The sequence below is a fragment of the Carcharhinus amblyrhynchos genome, chromosome 3 (assembly GCF_965287045.1).
Source record: "Carcharhinus amblyrhynchos chromosome 3, sCarAmb.v2.hapA, whole genome shotgun sequence".
Lineage (NCBI taxonomy): Eukaryota > Metazoa > Chordata > Chondrichthyes > Carcharhiniformes > Carcharhinidae > Carcharhinus > Carcharhinus amblyrhynchos.
This window is the reverse complement of record NC_137326.1, coordinates 74,202,825-74,223,143: the sequence shown is the minus strand read 5'-3', so window position 1 is coordinate 74,223,143 and position 20,319 is coordinate 74,202,825. Positions and strand designations below refer to the sequence as shown.

General features: G+C 44.2%; 1 protein-coding gene across 3 annotated transcripts in view; it reads left to right on the top strand.

Moving 5' to 3' along the window:
* Nucleotides 1-20,319, top strand: part of dzip1l (DAZ interacting zinc finger protein 1-like) — a 118,092-nt gene that overhangs the window by 13,133 nt on the left and 84,640 nt on the right. For all 3 annotated transcript variants that reach the window (XM_080185293.1, XM_080185295.1, XM_080185294.1), the window contains 7 exons: nucleotides 3,438-4,022; nucleotides 10,656-10,740; nucleotides 11,702-11,826; nucleotides 13,732-13,893; nucleotides 15,558-15,668; nucleotides 18,902-18,964; nucleotides 19,807-19,947. In XM_080185293.1, the coding sequence (XP_080041419.1) occupies nucleotides 3,513-4,022; nucleotides 10,656-10,740; nucleotides 11,702-11,826; nucleotides 13,732-13,893; nucleotides 15,558-15,668; nucleotides 18,902-18,964; nucleotides 19,807-19,947 (1,197 nt within the window). In that variant the 5' untranslated portion in view covers nucleotides 3,438-3,512. The remainder of the gene's footprint in view (nucleotides 1-3,437; nucleotides 4,023-10,655; nucleotides 10,741-11,701; nucleotides 11,827-13,731; nucleotides 13,894-15,557; nucleotides 15,669-18,901; nucleotides 18,965-19,806; nucleotides 19,948-20,319) is intronic.

The window sequence follows — 20,319 nt, the reverse complement described above, 5'->3', positions numbered from 1 at the left end:
GATTGACAATTTAGGTACGGCTGGGTAACAGCTAGGTACAAAATTAGCTTGACGACGGAAGACAAAGGGTGAATGTAGAGGGTTGTTTTTCAAACTGGAAGCCTGTGACCAGTAATGTGGCTCAGGGATCACTGCTGGGTCCACTGTTATTTCTTACTTATAGTCATGATTTGGATGAGAATTTAGGAGGCATGGTTCGTAAGTTTGTAGATGACACCATGATCAGTGGCATAGTGGACAGTGAAGAAAGTTATTTAGGATTGCAACGGGATCTTGATCAATTGGGCCAGTGGACCGATGATTGACGGATAGTGTTTAATTTAGATAACTGTGAGGTGATGCATTTTGGTAAATTGAATCGGGCAGGACTTACTCAGTTACTGGTATGGCACGGGGGAGAGTTATAGAACAAAAAGATTTGGGAGTACAGGTTCATAACTCCTTGAAAGTGGAGTCACAGGTGGACAGAGTAGAGAAGAAGTCATTTGGCATGCTTAGTTTCATTGGTCAGAACGTTGGTATGAGTTATTGAATTTGTGCAAGACATTAGTAAGGCCACACTTGGAATTCAGTGTATAGCTCTGGTCACCCTATTATAGAAAGGATGTTATTAAACTAGAAAGAGTGCAGGAAAGATTTACTAGGATGCTACTAGGACTTGATGTATTGAGTTATAAGGAGAGGCTGAATAGACTAGGACATTTTTCCCTGGAGCATGGGAGGCTTAGGGGTGATCTTATAGAGATTTATAAAATAATGAGGGGTGTAGATAAGGTAGATAGTTAACATCTTTTCCCAAATGTAGAGGAGTCTAAAACTAGAGGGCATAGGTTTAAGGTGAAAGAGGAGACATACAAAAGGGTCCAGAGAGGCAATTTTTTCACACAGGGTTGTGTACTTGGAATGAACTGCCAGAGGCAATAGTAGAGGCAGGTGCAATTTTGTCTTTTAAAATCCATTTGACAGTTACATGGGTAAGATGTGTATAGAGGGAAAAGGGCCAATGTGAGCAGTTGGGACTGGCTTAGTGGTTAAAAACTGGGCGGCATGCATAAGTTGGCCCAAAGGGTCTGTTTCCATGCTGTAAATCTCTATGACTCTATAGCTGGGTACAGGCTTTATAAGATTCATATCTGTTGGGGAGTTGTGCATTCCCTTCCTGCTGAAGTCTCTAATTGTTATAACAGTATTAAATATAGTTTGGGGCATCATTATTATTTTGAATTGGAATGCACTGCTAGTTTGCTCCGATTTCCTCCCATAGCCCGAAAAATGTGCTGGTTTTGTGCATTGGCCATGCTAAATTCTCTTTCAGTGAACCTGAACAGTTGCTGGAATGTAGTGACTAGAGGATTTTCACAATAACTTCATTGCAGTGTCAATGAAAGTCTACTTGTGACAATAATAAATAAACTTTAGCTATTTTTCACTATCCATAATCAATATATTTTTGTTCTCATGCTGAAGACATCTGTTGATTTCTTACATTCTGAAAGGTATGATCAGTTTTTCTGTTACACACTCCTTCCGTTCCTCTCCCACCCCCTCTAAGCAGCCCTTATGCACCCCCAGCACCATCTCCCTCACCTGACACCCCCTTCTCTTACCCTATTCTGCTCTCCCTCCCTCTTTTCTCTTCCCTCCTGTTTCCTCCCTCATTCTCTCTCTCTTTCATTCCTGCCCGCCCTCTCTCCCTTATTTTCTCTCTTTCTCTGTTTCCCACCTTATTCTCTCTCTCTCTCTCCCGCCCCCCCCTTATTGTCTTTCTCTCTCCCTCATTCTCAAATTCTCACACTCTGCCATTTCCCCTATCACTGTCTCTCTCCCACTGGTGTTGTTGTGAAGAGGTTGTTCTGTGTTTTGTGAAGGAGATTGTGGTGCTGTGTGGTATTTGTTTCCACACGCCCTGAAGGTACCTGACCTGTTTAGGCTGGAGTGCCTGTCTTTAGTTCTTTGCTGCAGGAACGGAAGTGAGATAAAGGCTGTCTGCTCCATACTGTAATTTCCTTTCAATGCCTTGGGGAATTTCATGAGTCTTAGTGGCAACTTGTGCTTATGTAGCATTTAACAGAATAAATGCTTAAATAAATGCTTCAGAGGCTGAACTGGACACTGAAGGGAAAGAGTAGGTGACGGGATTATGGTTGAAGATGTGAATTTTGAGGAGGATTCTGTTGGTGGGGAATGAGATGTGGTTTAGGGAGAGTTTTCTCGAGTGCAGGATCAATCTGCACATCCAGATGTTGCATCAAGTTTCTGTAACTCTTGGGTGGGGACAGAAAAAGGTATGCCAGAGCTGGATGAATATTATACAGGCAGTATTGGCCCGGAGGAGATAGGGAGGGGTTTGAGATGTGGAGGAACTTGCAGGAGCAAGGCTCTCCGTTTGATGTGTTGTTGGACAAGGATGCAATGGCAGTTGACTAGAACTGGAGTCAGAGACAATATGTCTTTGTGTAGGATAGGGTCATAACCCTAACCAGAGCGTTCAGTGTGATGAAACAAGTCCATACTGATGGGCAAAGTTTATAAGACTGTGGTGGGTGAGGGAGGAAGTTATGTGGACTGGTCAAGAGGAGATGATGGCATTGTGGTCATGTCAGCAGACTGGGAATCTAGAGGCCCAGGCTAATGCTCTGGGGGCAGGGGTTCGAATCCCATCTCTGTGGCTGGTGGAATTTGAACTGGAATGTAAAACTAATCACCAGAATGGTGACCATGAAACAGTCATCGATTGTCATAACAGACCTTAATTGATTGAGAATGTCTGAATGAATCTGGAACCTGGGTACACCTTTTATTATGATTCTTCCTGAAAATAGAAAGATTTACAATTGTGTAGTGTTTTCCACCAATATCGGACGTCTTGAAGTGTTTTACAGCCAGTGAAGTACCTTCGACTGGTATTAACTGTTATAATGTAGAAATGAGACAGTCAGTTAGAATGCCCCCAAACGGCAAGGTCAGAATAATTAGATATTCTGCTTTTAGAAATATTGACTGAGGGTTAAATGTTGATCAGGGCACCAAGGAGAACTTCCCTGCTGTCCCTGGAAGGCCATGGGATCTTTTACATGCAACCAACCAAGCAGGCAGGTAGATGGCCCTTCTGTCAGTGCAATACGCACTCACCTGAACTGCTGTGGGAATGTTGTGCTATAGAATGCAAATGGTGGAAGCTTTAGAGTGTGGGATGTGAGATTGGACTGGAAGGGATTCTTTATACTTTAGTTTGTACAGGGTGTGGGAGTGGGAGGAGAGTGGAATGGGGAGGAAGGAAAGATTTTGTTGAATGTTTCCTGATGGGGGATAGTTGGGTGGTTTAGATGTTGGGTTCAATCCATGACTTATGGGTGTGTAGGCATGGACTTTGGAGACTTGACCTAAAATGGAAGATGGATGGCATAACTGTATTTCCTTTCTTCCCTCTCTTGTAGCCTTTTATCAGCAACGTTTATTATCCAACTCAGTTTCAGTGGACAAGACCACCGCATTATCGAGTGCCAGAGTTCATGATATCATCACAAGGCCATTACAACGGAACCGGGATGGGCTTTGGTGCCTTATCGGTGGGCATTGGCGGGCTGCCCGCTTTCAAGTTCCGCTCAAGACATGAAGCTGTGGACTGGAGGCGGTTTAGTGCTATAGACGTGGACCGGGTGGCTCGAGAACTGGACGTTGCCACTCTGCAGGAGAATATCATGAGTGTGACCTTCTGCAGCCTGGATTCTGAGAGGTGCCCGTGGTGCCAGAACTCGGTTGATCCAGTCCTGCTGAAGGTGTTCAAGCTGGCCCAGCTGAACACTGAGTACCTCCTTCACTCTCAGGAGCTCTTCACAAACACCATCCAGGCACTGGAGGAGCAGCTGCAGGCTGCAATGGAAGAGCTGGAGAAGAGCAGGCAGGAGATGGTGAAACAGGCGGAGGAACTGAAGGCGGCGAAGGAGGAGGGCCGACGCCGCAAGAAAATGATCACCACTCTTCAACTGCTCGTACAGGCGGGAGCCAATAACTATCACAAGGTAACCTGTACCTCAGCCCATAATGGGCTCAGTTATATCTTCACCCTCTAGGCGAGTTTAAAATGGATACAGTTCAAACCATTTAATCAGGGCGCACCCTTGCCACCCCTTGCCAGAATGAGTTTAATGCCCATGAACCTATTGCCCCTACATGCCAGAGGTCCATCAATTAGGTTAATCCCATGCTTGATAATGCACCATTGTCAGTGCACTAACAGAAAGGAGGAAGGCCTTTGAGGTAGTGTGTTTGGTTGCAGTCTTCTTCTGTTTGGGTTCCAAAATGGCAGACAGCTGTACAACACTTTCTCTTACAACCTGATAACCACTCTTAATGTTGGTTGAGGAAGAAATCCAGCCAGGACAGTGGGCGAGCTCTTCTGTTCTTCTCCGCATAATAACATGGTTACTATGTATATCTGAGAGGGCCTCAATTTAATGTTCTGCCCAAAAGATCACACCCCTGATAGCACCACACTGCTTCGTACCAGACTGAACTGCCAGCCGAGATTATACCCTCGAGACTCTGGTACCAGTTGTGCAGTGTAAATAGTGTAGAACAACACTATTTGTTAAATCCAGTTAGGAGAACAAGTGACCAGGGCCTTGAGCTGGAGAAAGTCATATTTAAACCTTGCAAATATGTGGAAAAGACAGGGGAGAAATCCCATGGCGTGGCTACAAACAGCATCAGTCATAACCCCGGGATTCTTTCTACTTCCTCCAGGAGTTCCAGAGGCCAATTCAGGAAAAGCTTAAAGAATTTAGTGAAATACTTAAAAAAAAAGAGTCTGTAACCCTTAGCATGTCAGGCAACATCTGTGGAGAGAGAAGTAAAGTTAATGGTTCAGGTTAATAACCTTTCATCTGAACTCTCTAACCCCCTGGGAATTGGATTCTTCCTATTACAGCACTTCCGCAACTTCCCCTTTTAAACTGGAAATGTCGTGCTCTGTCAAGCATGTGTTCAGCTCGCTTCTGTATTACTACAGGAATCCTGAATCCCTGGAATTCGCTGCACTGTACTTGGTCTGTTTGACAGAGTGATTATGCCTTGCGAATAGAAATGCTTCTTAACATCTTTCTCCACACCGTCTCCTTCTGGTTCCAATATCTCCCATGACAACTAATTCAGCATCAATCTGTCCTACTCCTTCTAAGCCTTTATTTCTTTAATGAAAGCAGCCTCAGTTCCTGGAGCCTTCAAGCCACTTGTCACCTTGTTCATCTTTCTCTGGGGCTTTGATGTGTCCTCTAAGCTGGATCCCAAACCTGAATGCACCACTCCAAAAGTGTAGCTATGCCAAAGCCTTCTACAGCCTGAGAATTGTGCCATTGGAGCAATATGGTCTTGTCTGAGCAATTAAAACCCTAAGTGGCTCCTTCATACTCTTGTAATGACATGTCAGCTGAGGTCTTTCCCTTCAATCAGAACCTTTTCTGGTCACCCCTTTATGGAGTATGGCTGACATTTCCCAAGCCCTGAATCCCACTTATCGACATGAAATATGTTGACCAGAAGCAGGTTCAGGACACAAGTCGAAAGATATCTGACCTTACAAACCAATGGTGGGGAAACATTGAGTCTCTCACTTGTTTCAGCATAAGGAAGGTGGAATTTGAGTCAGTCCAGATAGATCCAGGATTCAGCTTTACATTATAGTAACTGCGATTGACATTACATCATTGAATGATTGTTCATGAAAGGAGTGAATATGACCCCCGCCCCATCAACAATTGGGATAATAGATATAGATATTGTGATGTAACCCAGACTTTGCGTTCCTTTATTGAATCACCTTGTGTTTAGAAGGCTATTTTTGATCTGGCTGAAGTTTTGTCTTCTGCATTGTGAGGGAAGCTTCTTATATATCTACATGACAGATTCTGTGCCTGCCTGTACCTGGCTTGTATTGTACATAATACACACAGGCACACAGACATTAGGAATCACACAGACATACACACACAGGTTCACAGATTAGGAATCTAACACAGATTGTACATGTACAAATATACACGAAGTAGGAATCATACACAAACATGCACGAATTAGGATCATCCACAAGCACACGTAGCTGCATTAGGGATCATACACACAGATGTATGTGCATTAGGATTGTCCACACACAAATGTACGCACATTATGTTTTGTACATACAGACGTACATGCATTTGGAATCATACAAACACATACGTTTATTTGGAATCATTCACGCAAAAGCAGATGCATTAAGAATTGTGTCCACATTGATATAGATACATTAGGAATCATACACACAGATATACACATATTAGGAATCATACACAGGTCTTGACACATTAGGGATCGTGTGCGCACAGACTTGCACAGATTAGGAATCAGACATATCTGCATTAGGAATCATAAGCACACAGAGGTGCATACATTAGGAATCATACAAGCATTCATGTATTAACAATTGTACACGTACGCAATTGTACGCTTTAGGAATCATACACATATTTATGCTTTAGGAACCATATACGTATAAATGTACATGAATAATTGTGCACATAGCCGTACACACATTGGGAAACATTAACGTGGGCACATTAAGAATCATACACACGGAAATATGTGCATTAGGAATCATCGAGGCACACTTTAGGAATTGTATACACACAACTTTACATGCATACAGACACCCATTAGGATTCATAGCCACACAGATATTCACAGATAAGGAACCTTACACAGATGTACACACATTAGGAATCGTAGATGTACATGTATTACAATTCGTGTATACAGACGTATAAGTGTATTAGAATCGTCCAGAAACATTAGGAATCAAACACACATACATGCACACCTTAGATGTACATGCCTTAGGAATCATGTGCATACAAATGTACACACAAAGGTGTACACGTCTTAAAGAATCATATGCACACAAATGTACAAGCATTAGGAGTTGCACACACAGACTTACGCAAGTTAGGAATCGTGCACACACAGATGTACACGCATTGGGAATTGTGCGTGCGTGGATGTACACACCTTAGGAATCAAAAGCACACTGATGTACAGGCATTAGGAGTTTCGTATGTGCTGATATGCACAAACTAGGATTCATACAGATGTACACGCATTAGGAGTTGTGTGCACACAGATGTATGCATCTTAGGAATTGTATGCAGACAGATGTACACGCATTAGGAATTGCACAGACACAGGCGTACACAAATTAGGAATCATATGCATAGATGTACACACATTAGGAATTGTACAGGCATACATTATGATTCATACATAGACAGATATTCACAGCTTAAGAATCTTACACGGTGTACACACATTAGGAATCATATGTACAAATCTACAAACATTAGGAATTGTACATGCACAGACATACACACATTAGGAATCATATGCAGGTGTACTTGCATTCAGGAATCACATAAGAACAAATATACATGCATTAGGAATCACAGACGTGCACATTACTCAGGTGTTCGTGCTTTAGGAATCATGTATGTACAAATATACACACATTAGGAATCGTACACGTACAATTATAGATGCATTAGGAATCACATATATACAAATGTATGCACATTAGAATCGTACACACACAAGCGGACACACATTAGGAATCGTACACACAGACATTCACAACTTAGGAATCGTGCATACACAGATGTTCACGCATTAGGAATCGTATATACAAACATAAATGCATTAGGAATTATGCACACAGACATACATTCAGAATCGTACACACAGACGTACGCATTACGAATTATACCCCCCGACATTCACACACTGCACGTCTTCTACACATAGATATGCACACATTAGGAATCTTCCACACGCACACACATACATGCATGAAGAATCGTGCACACAGACATACACACGTTCAGAATAATACACAGATATACGTGCATTAGGAATCATCCACGTATAACTTCACACACGTTATGAATCGTGCACACTCAGACGTTCACGTATTAGGAATCTTACACACACACACACACACACACACACATATTAGGGATCACACACACATGTATACACATTAGGAATTGTAAACCCGCAGAAGTACATGCACACACATATATAGACACACCACAAACATGTACACGTACATGTGAATATATCTGAAAAGTTTGCAGATAGTTCTGGAGCTACATTTATACCATGAATCTTGTGTCAGGAAGTTGGAAGCCTTGTGCAGTTCTTTGAGGACTCAAGACACAGCTCCTGCGACAGGCTAATGTTGACTGTGGCCATGACTGGTTCTGATTTAATCTACGTAACAACTGACATTAGTCCACACTTAACTGGTTCTGGCTAAGTGTGACCAGCAAGTTGGAAGCTGATAGTGCTGGTGCAGAGCTTGTCTGGTACAATCAAACCAGGATTTGCTTGTCGATATAAGGTTGAAAATTTGTGTTGCTAAAGGCAATATGTTACTTCAAACAGCATGAGTTAATGATATTAATCCAAAAATCATTAATATCTTTGATGCCAAGACCTGATTTTAAAAAAAGCATTAACCAAATGTACAATTATTTGTACATAACATTTTATATAAACCAACATGAATGTCACAATTTCTGACATAATCAATAACAAATTTATAACATAATGGGTGGATTATCGAATTCGAGTACAAACTGGAGTAAATCCCACTGGCTTCTTCAGCAGGATTTTCAAAATGAATCTTCCACACTCTTGCGCATCACAGAGTGCACCAGCATGAATCCTTTAAAAATCTGTAGGCAGGGCCTATTCCTGCTGGAGATGCTGACAGCATAGTGCTGAGCAGGCCACTGCACATGCACTGATCTGTCAGAGCATCCATAATGACCCTGCACTGTCAGCCTCCCAATTGCTGGCCAGCCCTGCAATCCTGTATTGCAGCCCTTCCAATTCCCCCACAGTCCAATCGCTGGCCCCAGGCAGCTATGCTTCTGCGCACCCCCTCCCTCGTTCTGTCACTGCTGAGAGCAGAATGGCAGTGGGACTCCTTACCTCCATCGATCAGCCTCCCCGATCCCCAATCTGGCACTGTCCTATACCCCTTGGGCAGTGCCAGGGTTGAGGCTGGCACTGCCAAGCTAGCAATGCCCAGGGGCATCCCCTTCCCCTGACCTCCTGTGGCGTCTTGAGACCCCCCTTCACTCCAGCTCCCTGCAAGTGGGGAGCTATTGTAAACCATGCTGAAACATTACTGGCGGGGGAGGGGGTGGTGACTCTAGCGGGCCTGGAGACTTCAGTCCTGGGCCCTCTAATCAAATGCAAATCCTAATTCAAATAATTTATTCAGCTGTGCACCGATTTTGGGCATTGGACAGAGGCCATGGTGCTCAGCGAGAAGCCTTCTAAGTGGTCTCTATTTGAGTCTCCCGGCCTGTTGCACAGTTCAGAGAATCGCCCCCAATGTGTCACAGAAGTTGAGTGTGAGCTGGTTATGTTAGCTCAGAAGTGATGAAGGGAAGACCTGTTGAAATGAAACCTGGAGGTCCTAAATCAAAGCTCCTCAACAAATCAATCTATGAATTTGCTTGGCTATTTTAAAAAAAAAGCCAGCACTCAGTTCACAAATTCTAACATGATGTTTTTACATGAAGTCAGTTTGGCCAGTCTTAGTCCAACTGTCAGGGCTGGATTTTCATTACTGAGGTGAGTAGCTTGGATCAGCCTGACTTGGCAGGCCCTCGTCCAAGTAAAGGGCTCATGTCACTCGCACTTTTCTCTCCAAGGAGGTCATTTTGCAATTGAATCAGGCCTGCAGCCTCTGGAGGCAGTTTGGAGATGGACTGGTTAGAAGGCTTGCCTCTGTTCTCTAGGAATTCAGCCCAGATTTATAAAAGGCTGAAATGCCCTCTAGTCCTCATACACAATATAAGGAAAAATACTTATTCATGAAACCATTTAAAGATTCCAAATGATCAGACTGTTACAAAAACAAACTCTTGCACAATAACCAAATCAAAGACAGCTAATACTTTAGTAGCCCCTTAAACTGCCAACTACAATTTGATATCCGGTCCCCCTGCTGAGATAAGGGATTTTGGATTTCTTGAAACTCAGTCGAGGATTCATAATGGGTTCAGCTTGAATCATGACCCATAGGAAATGTCAACAACAAAGTCTATTGAAGCAATGGTGATGGTTTTTCCTAAAATATATCAGTTGGCCTGTCAATCAGTGCACTTTCGCAGCATGTTTTTTCACTTTATAACTGACAACTGCAGCCTAGTTTTTGTTTTAAAAAGATCCCTGGATCCAGGTCCAGCCCGTCATTTTGAAAGGTCTGGTTCTGACTCCATGGAAATTGGCCCCAAGGATTGCTGTGCCCACAGCCCTTAGTTCTGTCCAAACTGTTGACAAATTGGTATTCACGTTCAAGGAATGCGCAAACTGGCTGCTGGGAGAATGAGCTGCCGTGTGGATGCTCTTCTGAAACAATGTTGGCATGTGTTGTACAGAGAGCTGCACTCTGCTGCATTTGAGCTGAGGATACTTGATTCCATTTTCCACCATCGATGTCCCCCCCATTAAGCTGATGAGTACGTTGGGAGAGACTTGGTCCATAAATCCTGATTATTTATCTGGGGTCACTTGTTTTTTTTCCGCTGTTGATTTTGTTTTTCCCTTTGCAGTGCCAGCTTTGTGACAAGGCATTCCTGAACTATTCCTTCCTTCAGGCACATGTCGAGCGCCGACACCGGGAGATTACTGAGATTGGTGAGAGATCCTTCTCAACTTTCCATCAGAACAAGGACAGAATGTGTCGGAAGCATCCGGCACATCACCTGTAGTCCCGACAGATCAATGAGTGTTTCGTGCAACTCTCCTTTTCTTGCATTTTCTGTTCTGATTTGTATTTTCAGCACCTGTAGATTTTTATGTTTATTATTTCAATGTCCAATTTAGTTGGAATGATGTAGCTTTCCACAGACATCTCACTTTTTCCTTAATGTTTTGTGTAGATTGTAATGAGTTGGCCTGGACAGGGACATTAAGTGTCAACCCCACAGTATAGGACTGAACTCCTATGAATCAACTCTTGCCTCAAGTATTCTCCCCATGCCCCGAGCCGTCCCTTGGCCATCTAGTCCCTCCAGCAAGCTGGGCTGCAACTGTCCACCTGTCTCCCCCACCTCCTGACCTTCCTTCCGACTGCCTTCGCCCCTCCATCTCTAGACCTTCCTCACCCCAACTGTCTCCAGACCTCTCCCACCCCTCTCAGACTGTCTCCAGACCTTCCCCACCCCCACAGACCATTTCCAGACCTTCCCACTCCCCTGACTGTCTGTAGACCTTCCCCCACCTCCACGGGCTGTCTGCAGACCTTCCCCCACCCCCACAGACTGTCTCCCGTTTTATGGAATTTTATCATCAATTGATAACTAGTGAAGTCTCAAACAGTTTTTGATGGGGAGAATGTGGATCGAATGAGGCCTGTCTGTGGGTTAAGTAGCCATGATGTAGAGATGCCGGTGTTGGACTGGGGTCTCTCAACACCAGTTAAAGTCCAACAGGTTTATTAGGAATCACAAGCTTTCACCTGATGAAGGAGCAGTGCTCTGAAAGCTCGTGATCCCAAATAAACCTGGTGTTGTGAGACTTCTTACTGGGCTAAGTAGATTTTCACTTTTTTTGTCACTGTCACTTTAGGCTGGTGTTTGCTCTGATTGTCTTTCAGAAAGGAAGAAGCAGTATCGGACGGAACAGATTGAAGACGAGATCAGAGAGCTCAGGGAGCGACTACGGATCAGCCAGTCACAGCTGGAGGTTGAACGGCAAACTGATTCCCTCCGCCGTGGCCAGGTTAGCTCCTGTCAAATAAATCAGGGAGGGGCAAGCGGGGAAAGGCCTCATCACCCAGACACAAGGCTCTTTATAACAACAACTTGCATTTTTATAGCCTACTGAAGCTGCTAACACATTCTAACGGACTTCATGGAGTGTAATCAGTCAAAACTTGACAGTGAGCCAAATAAGGAGAGATTAGGATCGGTAACTGAAAAATGTATAGAAATATACGTAGAAAATAGAAACAGGAGTCGGCCATTTTGCTCTTCGACCCTGCTCCACCATTCATTATGATCATGGCAGATCATCAAATTCAATATCCCAATTTTCCCCCTTCTTCTACCCCCTCACCCATATTTCTTGATTTCTTTGACCTCAAAGGCTATATCTAAGTTCTTCTTGAAATTAGACAACGTTTAGGCCTACACTACTCTCTGTGGTAGTGAATTCCACACATCCTCTGAGTGAAGAAATTTTTTCTTCTCACCTCAGTTTAAAAAGGTTTACCCCTTATCCTCAAACTATGGCCCCTGGTTCTGGACTCTTTCTCTCTCTCTCCCCCCCCCCCCCCCCCCCCCCCCCCCGTCCTCCCCCTGTTAGAATTTTATAAGTTTCTAAAAGATTCCCCCTCATTCTTCTAACGTGGACAAACAGGGTGATTGTCAACTTGCAAGTTCTTCCTGTGGCAGACAGTAAGAGTTGTGGGGGAGACTCCATCCAGGTCAGCCATGTTGCATTTCCCAGTCCTGGGTAAATGGGGAGAGTTAGCGATTGGAAGGGCAGCTATAAAACCACCACCAAATCTAAAAATGTCCCAGGGCTGGAAACAATGTGAAAGGCAGAATGAAGTAAAAAAACCGGGGGGAATACACGTCTCAACTGGACTTTGTGTGTGTGAAAATGAACATGGACAGGGCATAAAAACAAGATAGCATCCTTTCAGTTGATGTCTGTGACCATTGCCTCGTTACAACAATATTGCACTTGTCCCAATGTGATGCCGAATAGTAATTGGTTTGTATCATCCGAATTGAAACCGGTGGTGACACAATTGCTGATGTCATTTCCTGTCTCATTCCAGTTTCTGACGGTGAGAGGTGGGTATGTAACAATGGCATTCCAGCCTGGATCGACCCAAGGCCCAACGCGACAGAGCAGCAGCAACTAACAAAACCCACAGGGGCTCAGGAGCTTTGGCATGGAGAGGGAATATATGTGAGCAGGGGGCTGCCCTGGGACTACCACTTGGCCTGGAAAATGAAAAAGCGAGGCTGGAAATCTGAGCAAGTTCTGAGGCAGATACCACATAGCTGATGGAATGCAAAGTGCTAGTGAACAGGAAATGTTACAACAGAACAGGAAGGGAGTGAAAGAAAATTTGAATGGGGTGTGTAGAATGAGGGTATTAGTCTGAAGGGGGTGGTGGGTGGTGGTTTTTGGGGGTTGGTGAAGGCTCGGCAGCTGCTCCCAGGGCCTGTTATCTTCCTGAGATTTACTCAGAATAGCTGTTCACCAGGCGGATATTTGAGATTGAAGGTTCTCATGATGTACTGGGTGGGCGTGTTGAGTCAGTGCCCCCTGCTGCGAGGGTGCTGCTGGCTGGGTTTTGCTGGTCTATGCCAGGAATTGGGTGTTTGCTGTCAGTCAGTGTCCACAGCTTGGCAGGCACTGGCATTAAGTTGGCGCTGTTGGTCTGTGCTGGCACTGGCTGGGTGGCAAACCCTGGTGATGCTGGTTTTTGCCAAACAATCAACAGAGATTCCTGCTGTTCCACCCTCAGCACGAGAAGATGGGTGGCTGGCTGACTCCTAACCCCCATGGGATCATAACCAATAGGCTGTCACACTCTGCGATGGAGGCATTACCATTGACTCTATGATTAAAACAATTTGAGACTGATCTACCAAAACTCTCAACCAGGAATTGGAAGATTCTCGCAGGAGAGACGAGGAAGTAAGGAAGGAGTTTGAAAACTGGAAGGAGGAAGAACGGAAAAAGTTATCCCAGGAAATGGCGCGCCTGAGACAGCAACTTCTAATGGAGTTCCAGGATATTGCAGTGAAGAACCAGTCTATTGAAGCAGTGAGTGAAATGTGATTAAAATTGATTTAATTTAACATAGCTAGTGTGTTAATGGGATGTTACGACTGGGCTGTAAAAGGCCATTCAGGCCAGTCGCTCCTTGAAGTTGTTTGTGATCTGCATGATCAGCCGCCCTTCACCAAGTCAGCATATTTTCCTGTTCCTTTCTCCCTCCGATTTGTATCTTGCTTCCTCCTGAATGCATCTACTCTACTTCTTGTTAGCTGTGAGTTTCACATTCCTGCCAACCTCTGATTAGAGGCTCATCTGCTTGTCAGCCAGCTGGAGACACTGATCATCTCCAACTGGGGCTATGTGTGTCCATCGCGAGCTGGGGTACAGGAAGAAGGAGGTATGGACTCTCGCTGGAGGACAAAGCTGCTGGGAAGGTTTTCCGTAACCACGAAAGAATGCAAAGAGTTGGCTTGAGATTCCCCCTCGTTTTGTTAGTGGACACATTGTCTAGGCCCCGGTGCAGGTAAACAAAAGGTGGTCCACCACCTTCCGCAGCAGGAGCCGATGATCAGCAACAAGAAAGCAGTCCCCTAAAATTGTGGACCACGGGCCACCACCATATCCAGCTTGTATACAGGTGGGCTGTGGACTCCTCTAGACTGCAGAATACACAGGAGTCTGAGAGTCTGTGAACCATCTTAATTCCATGGCACTGCTGCATGCAACAACCTCCACACCAAATCCCTGATGGGAAAGGGGAGCACTGCCACACGGAGGGCTTCGGACCCTCTCGACATTCCTCTCAGCAAACTAATCAATCAAAATTCACAGGCACTGAATGGTGCCTGGACACACTCCACATGTGATCCCAGTCCTTCATCAAACAATGCCCATTATCTATCTGTCTTTAACAACATCATCAAACCATTTACACTGAGCACTCTGTCTTCAGCCTCCCACAATAAATGTTCCAAAGAAGTTTAATTGAAGCTGGAGGAACAGCCCCATATCTTCTGATTCACCACTTTACAGCTTTCTGGACTCAACATTGAGTCCAACAATTTCAGACTCCAATCTCTGCCCCTACCATTCTTCCTGTTTTTGACAACAATAATGATTCTATTTTTCCCCAGTTACAGCTCCTCTAGACAGACCTTTAGCTCCTTTGCTTGTCTTGCACCATCGTTCTGTTTGACATTTAATCTCTGCTGTTTTCCAGCCTATCACAGATATAAGAATAAGGAGCAAAGGTAGGCCATTCAGCCCCTTGAGACTGCTACCCCATTTAATAAGATCACGGCTGATCTGATGACCTCAGATCTGCATCCTGCCTACTCCTGATGACCCATTACCCCCGGCTTTCCAAGAATCTATCCACCTCTGCCTTTAAAAATATTCAAAAACTCGTCTTCTAACACCTTCCTCTGTTTTATTACTCCCCCTTCCTGCTTCCACTGCCTCTACGTTTGTTTTGAACCTTTCATATCTTTACTTATTTTCTAGTTTTCATGGAAGGCCACAGACCTGAAACATTAACTCTGCTTCTCGTTCTGCAGATGCTGCCAGACCCGCTGAGTATTTCCAGCATTTTTTGTTTCTATTTTAGCTTTCCAGCGTTCGCAGTATTCTGATTTTGTGTTATCAATTCATAAAATGGTTAGACTACAGCTAGATAACCAGATTAACAAATTGGACCTTTTTATCGTTAGAAACTGCAAGAGATTCAAGATGCAACGCCAGTTCTGTCAAACGTGGGGCCGTTTCACGCTGAGGATCACGCAGAAGAGCTGAGAAACTGGAAGGAAAGGTTTGAGAAACTGGTAGGTGAATAAAGAGCGCTCACAACGGGGGATGCAGCAATGGCAGTGGGGCGGGGGCGTCCTGTGTTAATTCTCAAATACAACACACCTTCGCCGTGCAATTCTTGAAGGGGTCGGAAAGAGAGGGCAGTTTTCACGGAGGATCTGAGAAATCACGAATCAAGGGAAGAACCATTGGCCCAGACTTTTGTCAACCCAGCCATTGTTCGCACGGCCTCTCCGCAAACTCTGCAACCACTACAAACTTATCATGGCCAATGCTCCTTCATATTGCTACCTCAACCATTTTATCTCCCAAGTGAAAGTTCTTTATCAGTACTCCAGAATCCCCAGAGGAAGTCAGATAAGGCTCTTCTAAACATTCATTTATCTATCTGCGCATTCTGGCTCAGCCGCAGTATTACTTCAAATTAGAACAGGCAAAGAGGCTATTCAGTCCATCCAGTCTATGCTAATGTTTACACTTGAGATTCTTTCAACCCTTCTCCCTTGAACCCTTTTATTCCTTTCTAAACTGTTTATCCAGCTTTCCCTTATGTGTAGCTATGTCATTTACCTCCATTACTCAACCTGGTAGCAGATTTTCGTGTTTGAACCATTCACGGCCAAAAGAAGTTTCTCCTGAATTCTTTACTGCATTCGTTAGTGACCAACTTACGTTTATGGCTTAGTTTTGGTCTTGACCACAAGTGGAAACATCTTCTCTCCTCTTTGATGCAAATCTAGTTTATGGTTCATGGTAATATTTTTGAAGTAGCCTTTAATTCTGAGAGGATTAAAGTTGTAAAGGTAAGGTAATTAAAATTCTGAATTTCACTGATTACCAGAACACTTCAAAAATGGCCGTTCAAAAGCTATCCAACGTTTGTTTAATAAAGTCACCATTGAAGAGTTAGAGCTTTAACAGCTGGTAGGTTTGAGTAGCTAAAGGGCTGGAGTCGTGGGCCCAATTTTTACAATCAAGTTGCGCCCGTTTTCAGCCCAAAAGCTTGGTAAGGTTGGGCGTGAGGTGAATAGCACAGCTCGGGCCCTTTTCTGTGCCAGTTCCCCCTTTACCAAGGCCCGAAAATGGCCGCGATCTGGACCATGCCTGAAATGGGCACAACAGCCATTTAAATATATTTGCATGCAATTAAATTGACTTAATGGGCTGCAAAGCCCAATCTTACTGGCACTTCCCCCTTTACCACCACGTTTGCCCATCCAGAATTGGTGTGAAACAGACATGCTCCACAGAAATCTGATTCGGGCGCTCCAGTTAGTGAGGAGGTAAGTGCTGAGCGTCCAGTGGCTCTCTGCTTGAGATCGGTGTGGGGGGGGGAAGAGGTTCCACTATCCCTCTGCCTGTGATCAGTGAGGGGGAACGGGGCGGGTCTGCTGCCACTCTGCTTGAGATCAATGAGGGGGAAGGGGGGGTCCATTGCCACTCTGCTTGAGATCAGTGGGAGGGGAAGGGTCTGGGTGGAGGGAGGGGATGGGAGGATAAGTGGGTGAGTAATGTTGTGGGGGTAGAGCAGTTTCTGTTGGGGCCAGGGGGAGCCATTATCCAGCAGGGGAGCCACATTTTATCATTTTGTTTCTGCACATGCGCGGTTGGAGGCTCTGATTGGAGCTGCAGGATTTTGGGTGTGTTAAGTCCCACCTACAGGCTGCTGCAGCATGATTCGGAATTGCTGATGTTTTTTCAGGCAGAGTGCATTTCAGGCAGAATGGGTCTAAAAGTCGGATTTGAAACACCCCCAGTTCAAGTCCGCTCAGCATGTAGAATCGAAATGGTAAAATAGGGCCTTTGGTGTCTGCAATGAAAGGCATTACAGAGCAATGTGTTTGTTTTGTGAATTTCAGCTAACTTTTTAGCTATAATTATTCCATGAACCTTAACGTTTTAAAAACCTACTCCACCAGATCCAAACAGAAATTGTAAATGGGAGATAATTAATCTGAAGGTCAGTTTGAGGACATCTCAGAGTAGGCTACATTGTTATGGAGATAGTTGGAGCTGAGGGAGATTCTCTGGTTTCAGTTTATTGGGGTGTTTGCTGAGACAGTTAATTGCAGTTTGGACCTCATGTGGTTTGCAACTCACTAAGAGGTAGTTGAAGTAACTGATAGGTAAATCGAGTTGCACTGTAAGGAAAGTAAAAACCTAACTTCGTTTTTAACTGCATGGAATGTGGGTGAGGCTTAATCTCAGTTTGAATTTTGTGAGGTAACAGAAGCTGGAAGATTGCCCAGTTTGAAACTAGTGGAGAATGACAATGATCCTCCACAGAGTCTAATGAAAAAGAAAGTAACATGCAGATGAGTTTGGAAGCATTTCAGAAGGTAATTAGATAAAGGGCCAGAGGCACCCAGAGACAAGAGTTAGTAAATGAAAGTTTTACCCTCTGTGAATAGCTGGAGCTATTTTCCTTTCCGGGGACTATGATATATTAATGGGTCGTTGCTACTGAAGTAAATAACTATAAGATTGGAGTGTCTTATAAGGGAATCTCACTCTGAAGACCACCTCAGCACTTGGGAAGTTCAGCATCAACCAGAACAAAGCAGCCCGCTTGATTGGCACCCCATCCACCACCTTCAATATTCACTCCCTCCATCACTGATGCACAGTAGCAGTTGCGTGTACCATCTACAAGATGCAATGCAGAACTTCAGCAAGGATCCTTTGACAGCATATTCCAAACCCACAACCACTGCCACCTAGAAGGAGAAGGGCAGTAGGAGGGAACACCAGCACTTGCAAGTTCAACAGCGAGATGCACACCAGTGCTTATCCACCAGTACTTTCCTAGAGCACCCTTCCCAGCACTGAAGGTTGCCTTCACCATATGGACTTTCACCATATGCAGCATTTCAAGAAGGTGACTTGCCAACACCTTTTCTAGGGCAGTTAGGATGGGTAATAATGTTGGCCTGGCCATTGATGCTCACATCCCATGAGCGAATAATAAAAATAAAAGTCCCTTTGAGATGGATTTTCTTAGCACATGAGAGCAGAGTTTTGCTGAAAATGAGAGCTGGTTTGGGAGCTCTCACTAATTGTTTCAGTTTGAAAACTACAGGCTGTGAAATGGGTATAGAGGGATATGGGCCAGTTGGAACTAGCTTGGTTTTCAAAAAAAGGGTGGCATGGATAAGTTGGGCTGAACAGCCTGATTCTATGCTGCAGACCTTTATGATTACAAAATTGGTTCTAAAAAGTTGGGCCTTAATTTTCTTTTTGTTTCCAGAAAAATGAATCCAAAAAGAAGATGAAAGATCTTCAAATTCAGCATCTGTCTGAAAAAGAAGAGGTATGTTTAAAATTTGTACTCAAAATTTGTTTGCTAATTCTTTCATCACTGCATTTGCCAAATGTGATTACATATCTAGCAGGAAAAGAATCTTTGACAGGCAATTAGATATTTGTCAGTGTTCGTGGCAACCATTTTGCCTGAAGTGAGTCTTATGTAAACCAATCGTGCAGGCCTCACCCAAAAGCTGCAACGTAGACCACATCCTCCTTTTTTTTCAGTTCCCATTCCAAAGTCTCTTTTGCCCATTTTTATATCCATTCCAGATCAAAACTTTCCATTTACATTTCCCTCCTGAAGCCACCTCTCCAGCATGGCTAATATGCCCCAGGTTCATACAAAACATTTTGGGATGATTTCCCAAGTGTTGGGTTGATTCCCGGCTCGGGTCACTGTCTGTGTGGAGTTTGCACACACTCCTCGTGTCTGCCTGGGTTTCTTCCGAGTACTCCAGTTTCCTCCCACAGTCCAAAGATGTGCAGGTTAGGTTGATTGGCCATGCTAAGAAATTGCCCCTTAGTATCCAGGGATGCATAGGTTAGAGGGATTCATGGGTAAAATATGCAGGGGTAGGGACTGGGTGGGATTGTGTTTGGTGTAGACTCGATGGGCCGAAGGGCCTCTTTCTGCACTGTAGGGTTCTGTGATTCAAGTGGAGTTTTGATCCCGATGTATGAGGGTTGCAGACAAGAGAGTCCATGCAGCTACAATAAGGACTTAAAAAAGCCTTTTATCCAGCATTTTCTGTTTATATTTCAGATTCCCAGCATCCGCAGTATTTTACTTTTATTTATTTTTATTATTATCGGTTCTGAAGTTGGTTTGTTCTCTGCCCTTTACAGATGAAAGCTGAGAATGAGAGGCTGAGGTCTGCTTTGTCTGCAGACCAGAGAACAACAGCCGAATACTTCCAAAAACAAATCAGCACGCTCAATTCAAAGGTCAAAGAGCAGAGTTCAGTCATCTGGTCTCAGGAAGATCAGGTATACTACTTGGAATATCTCTTCAGACTTTCTCATTTGTTCTGGGCATTCAAGCTTCAATGGCAAGTCAACATATATTAATTACTCTTCCCTATTTTAAATCCCCTAAGGGATTTAATGGGATTGAGGGTTATAGATAGGCCTGATAGGTAGGGATATGATCAGCACATCTTGGGCCCTAGGGCCTGTTTGTGCTCTAGTGTTCTATGTTCTATTTACCCTGAGCTGGTTGCTGAGGGATTTTTCCTTCAGTACTTGTTTGTTGAACCTTATAGCATAGAAGGTCATACATCCAAATTTACTAATGACACAAAGTTACGTAGCATTGTAGACAGTGTGGATGATAACACAAAATTTCAAAGGGTTATTGTT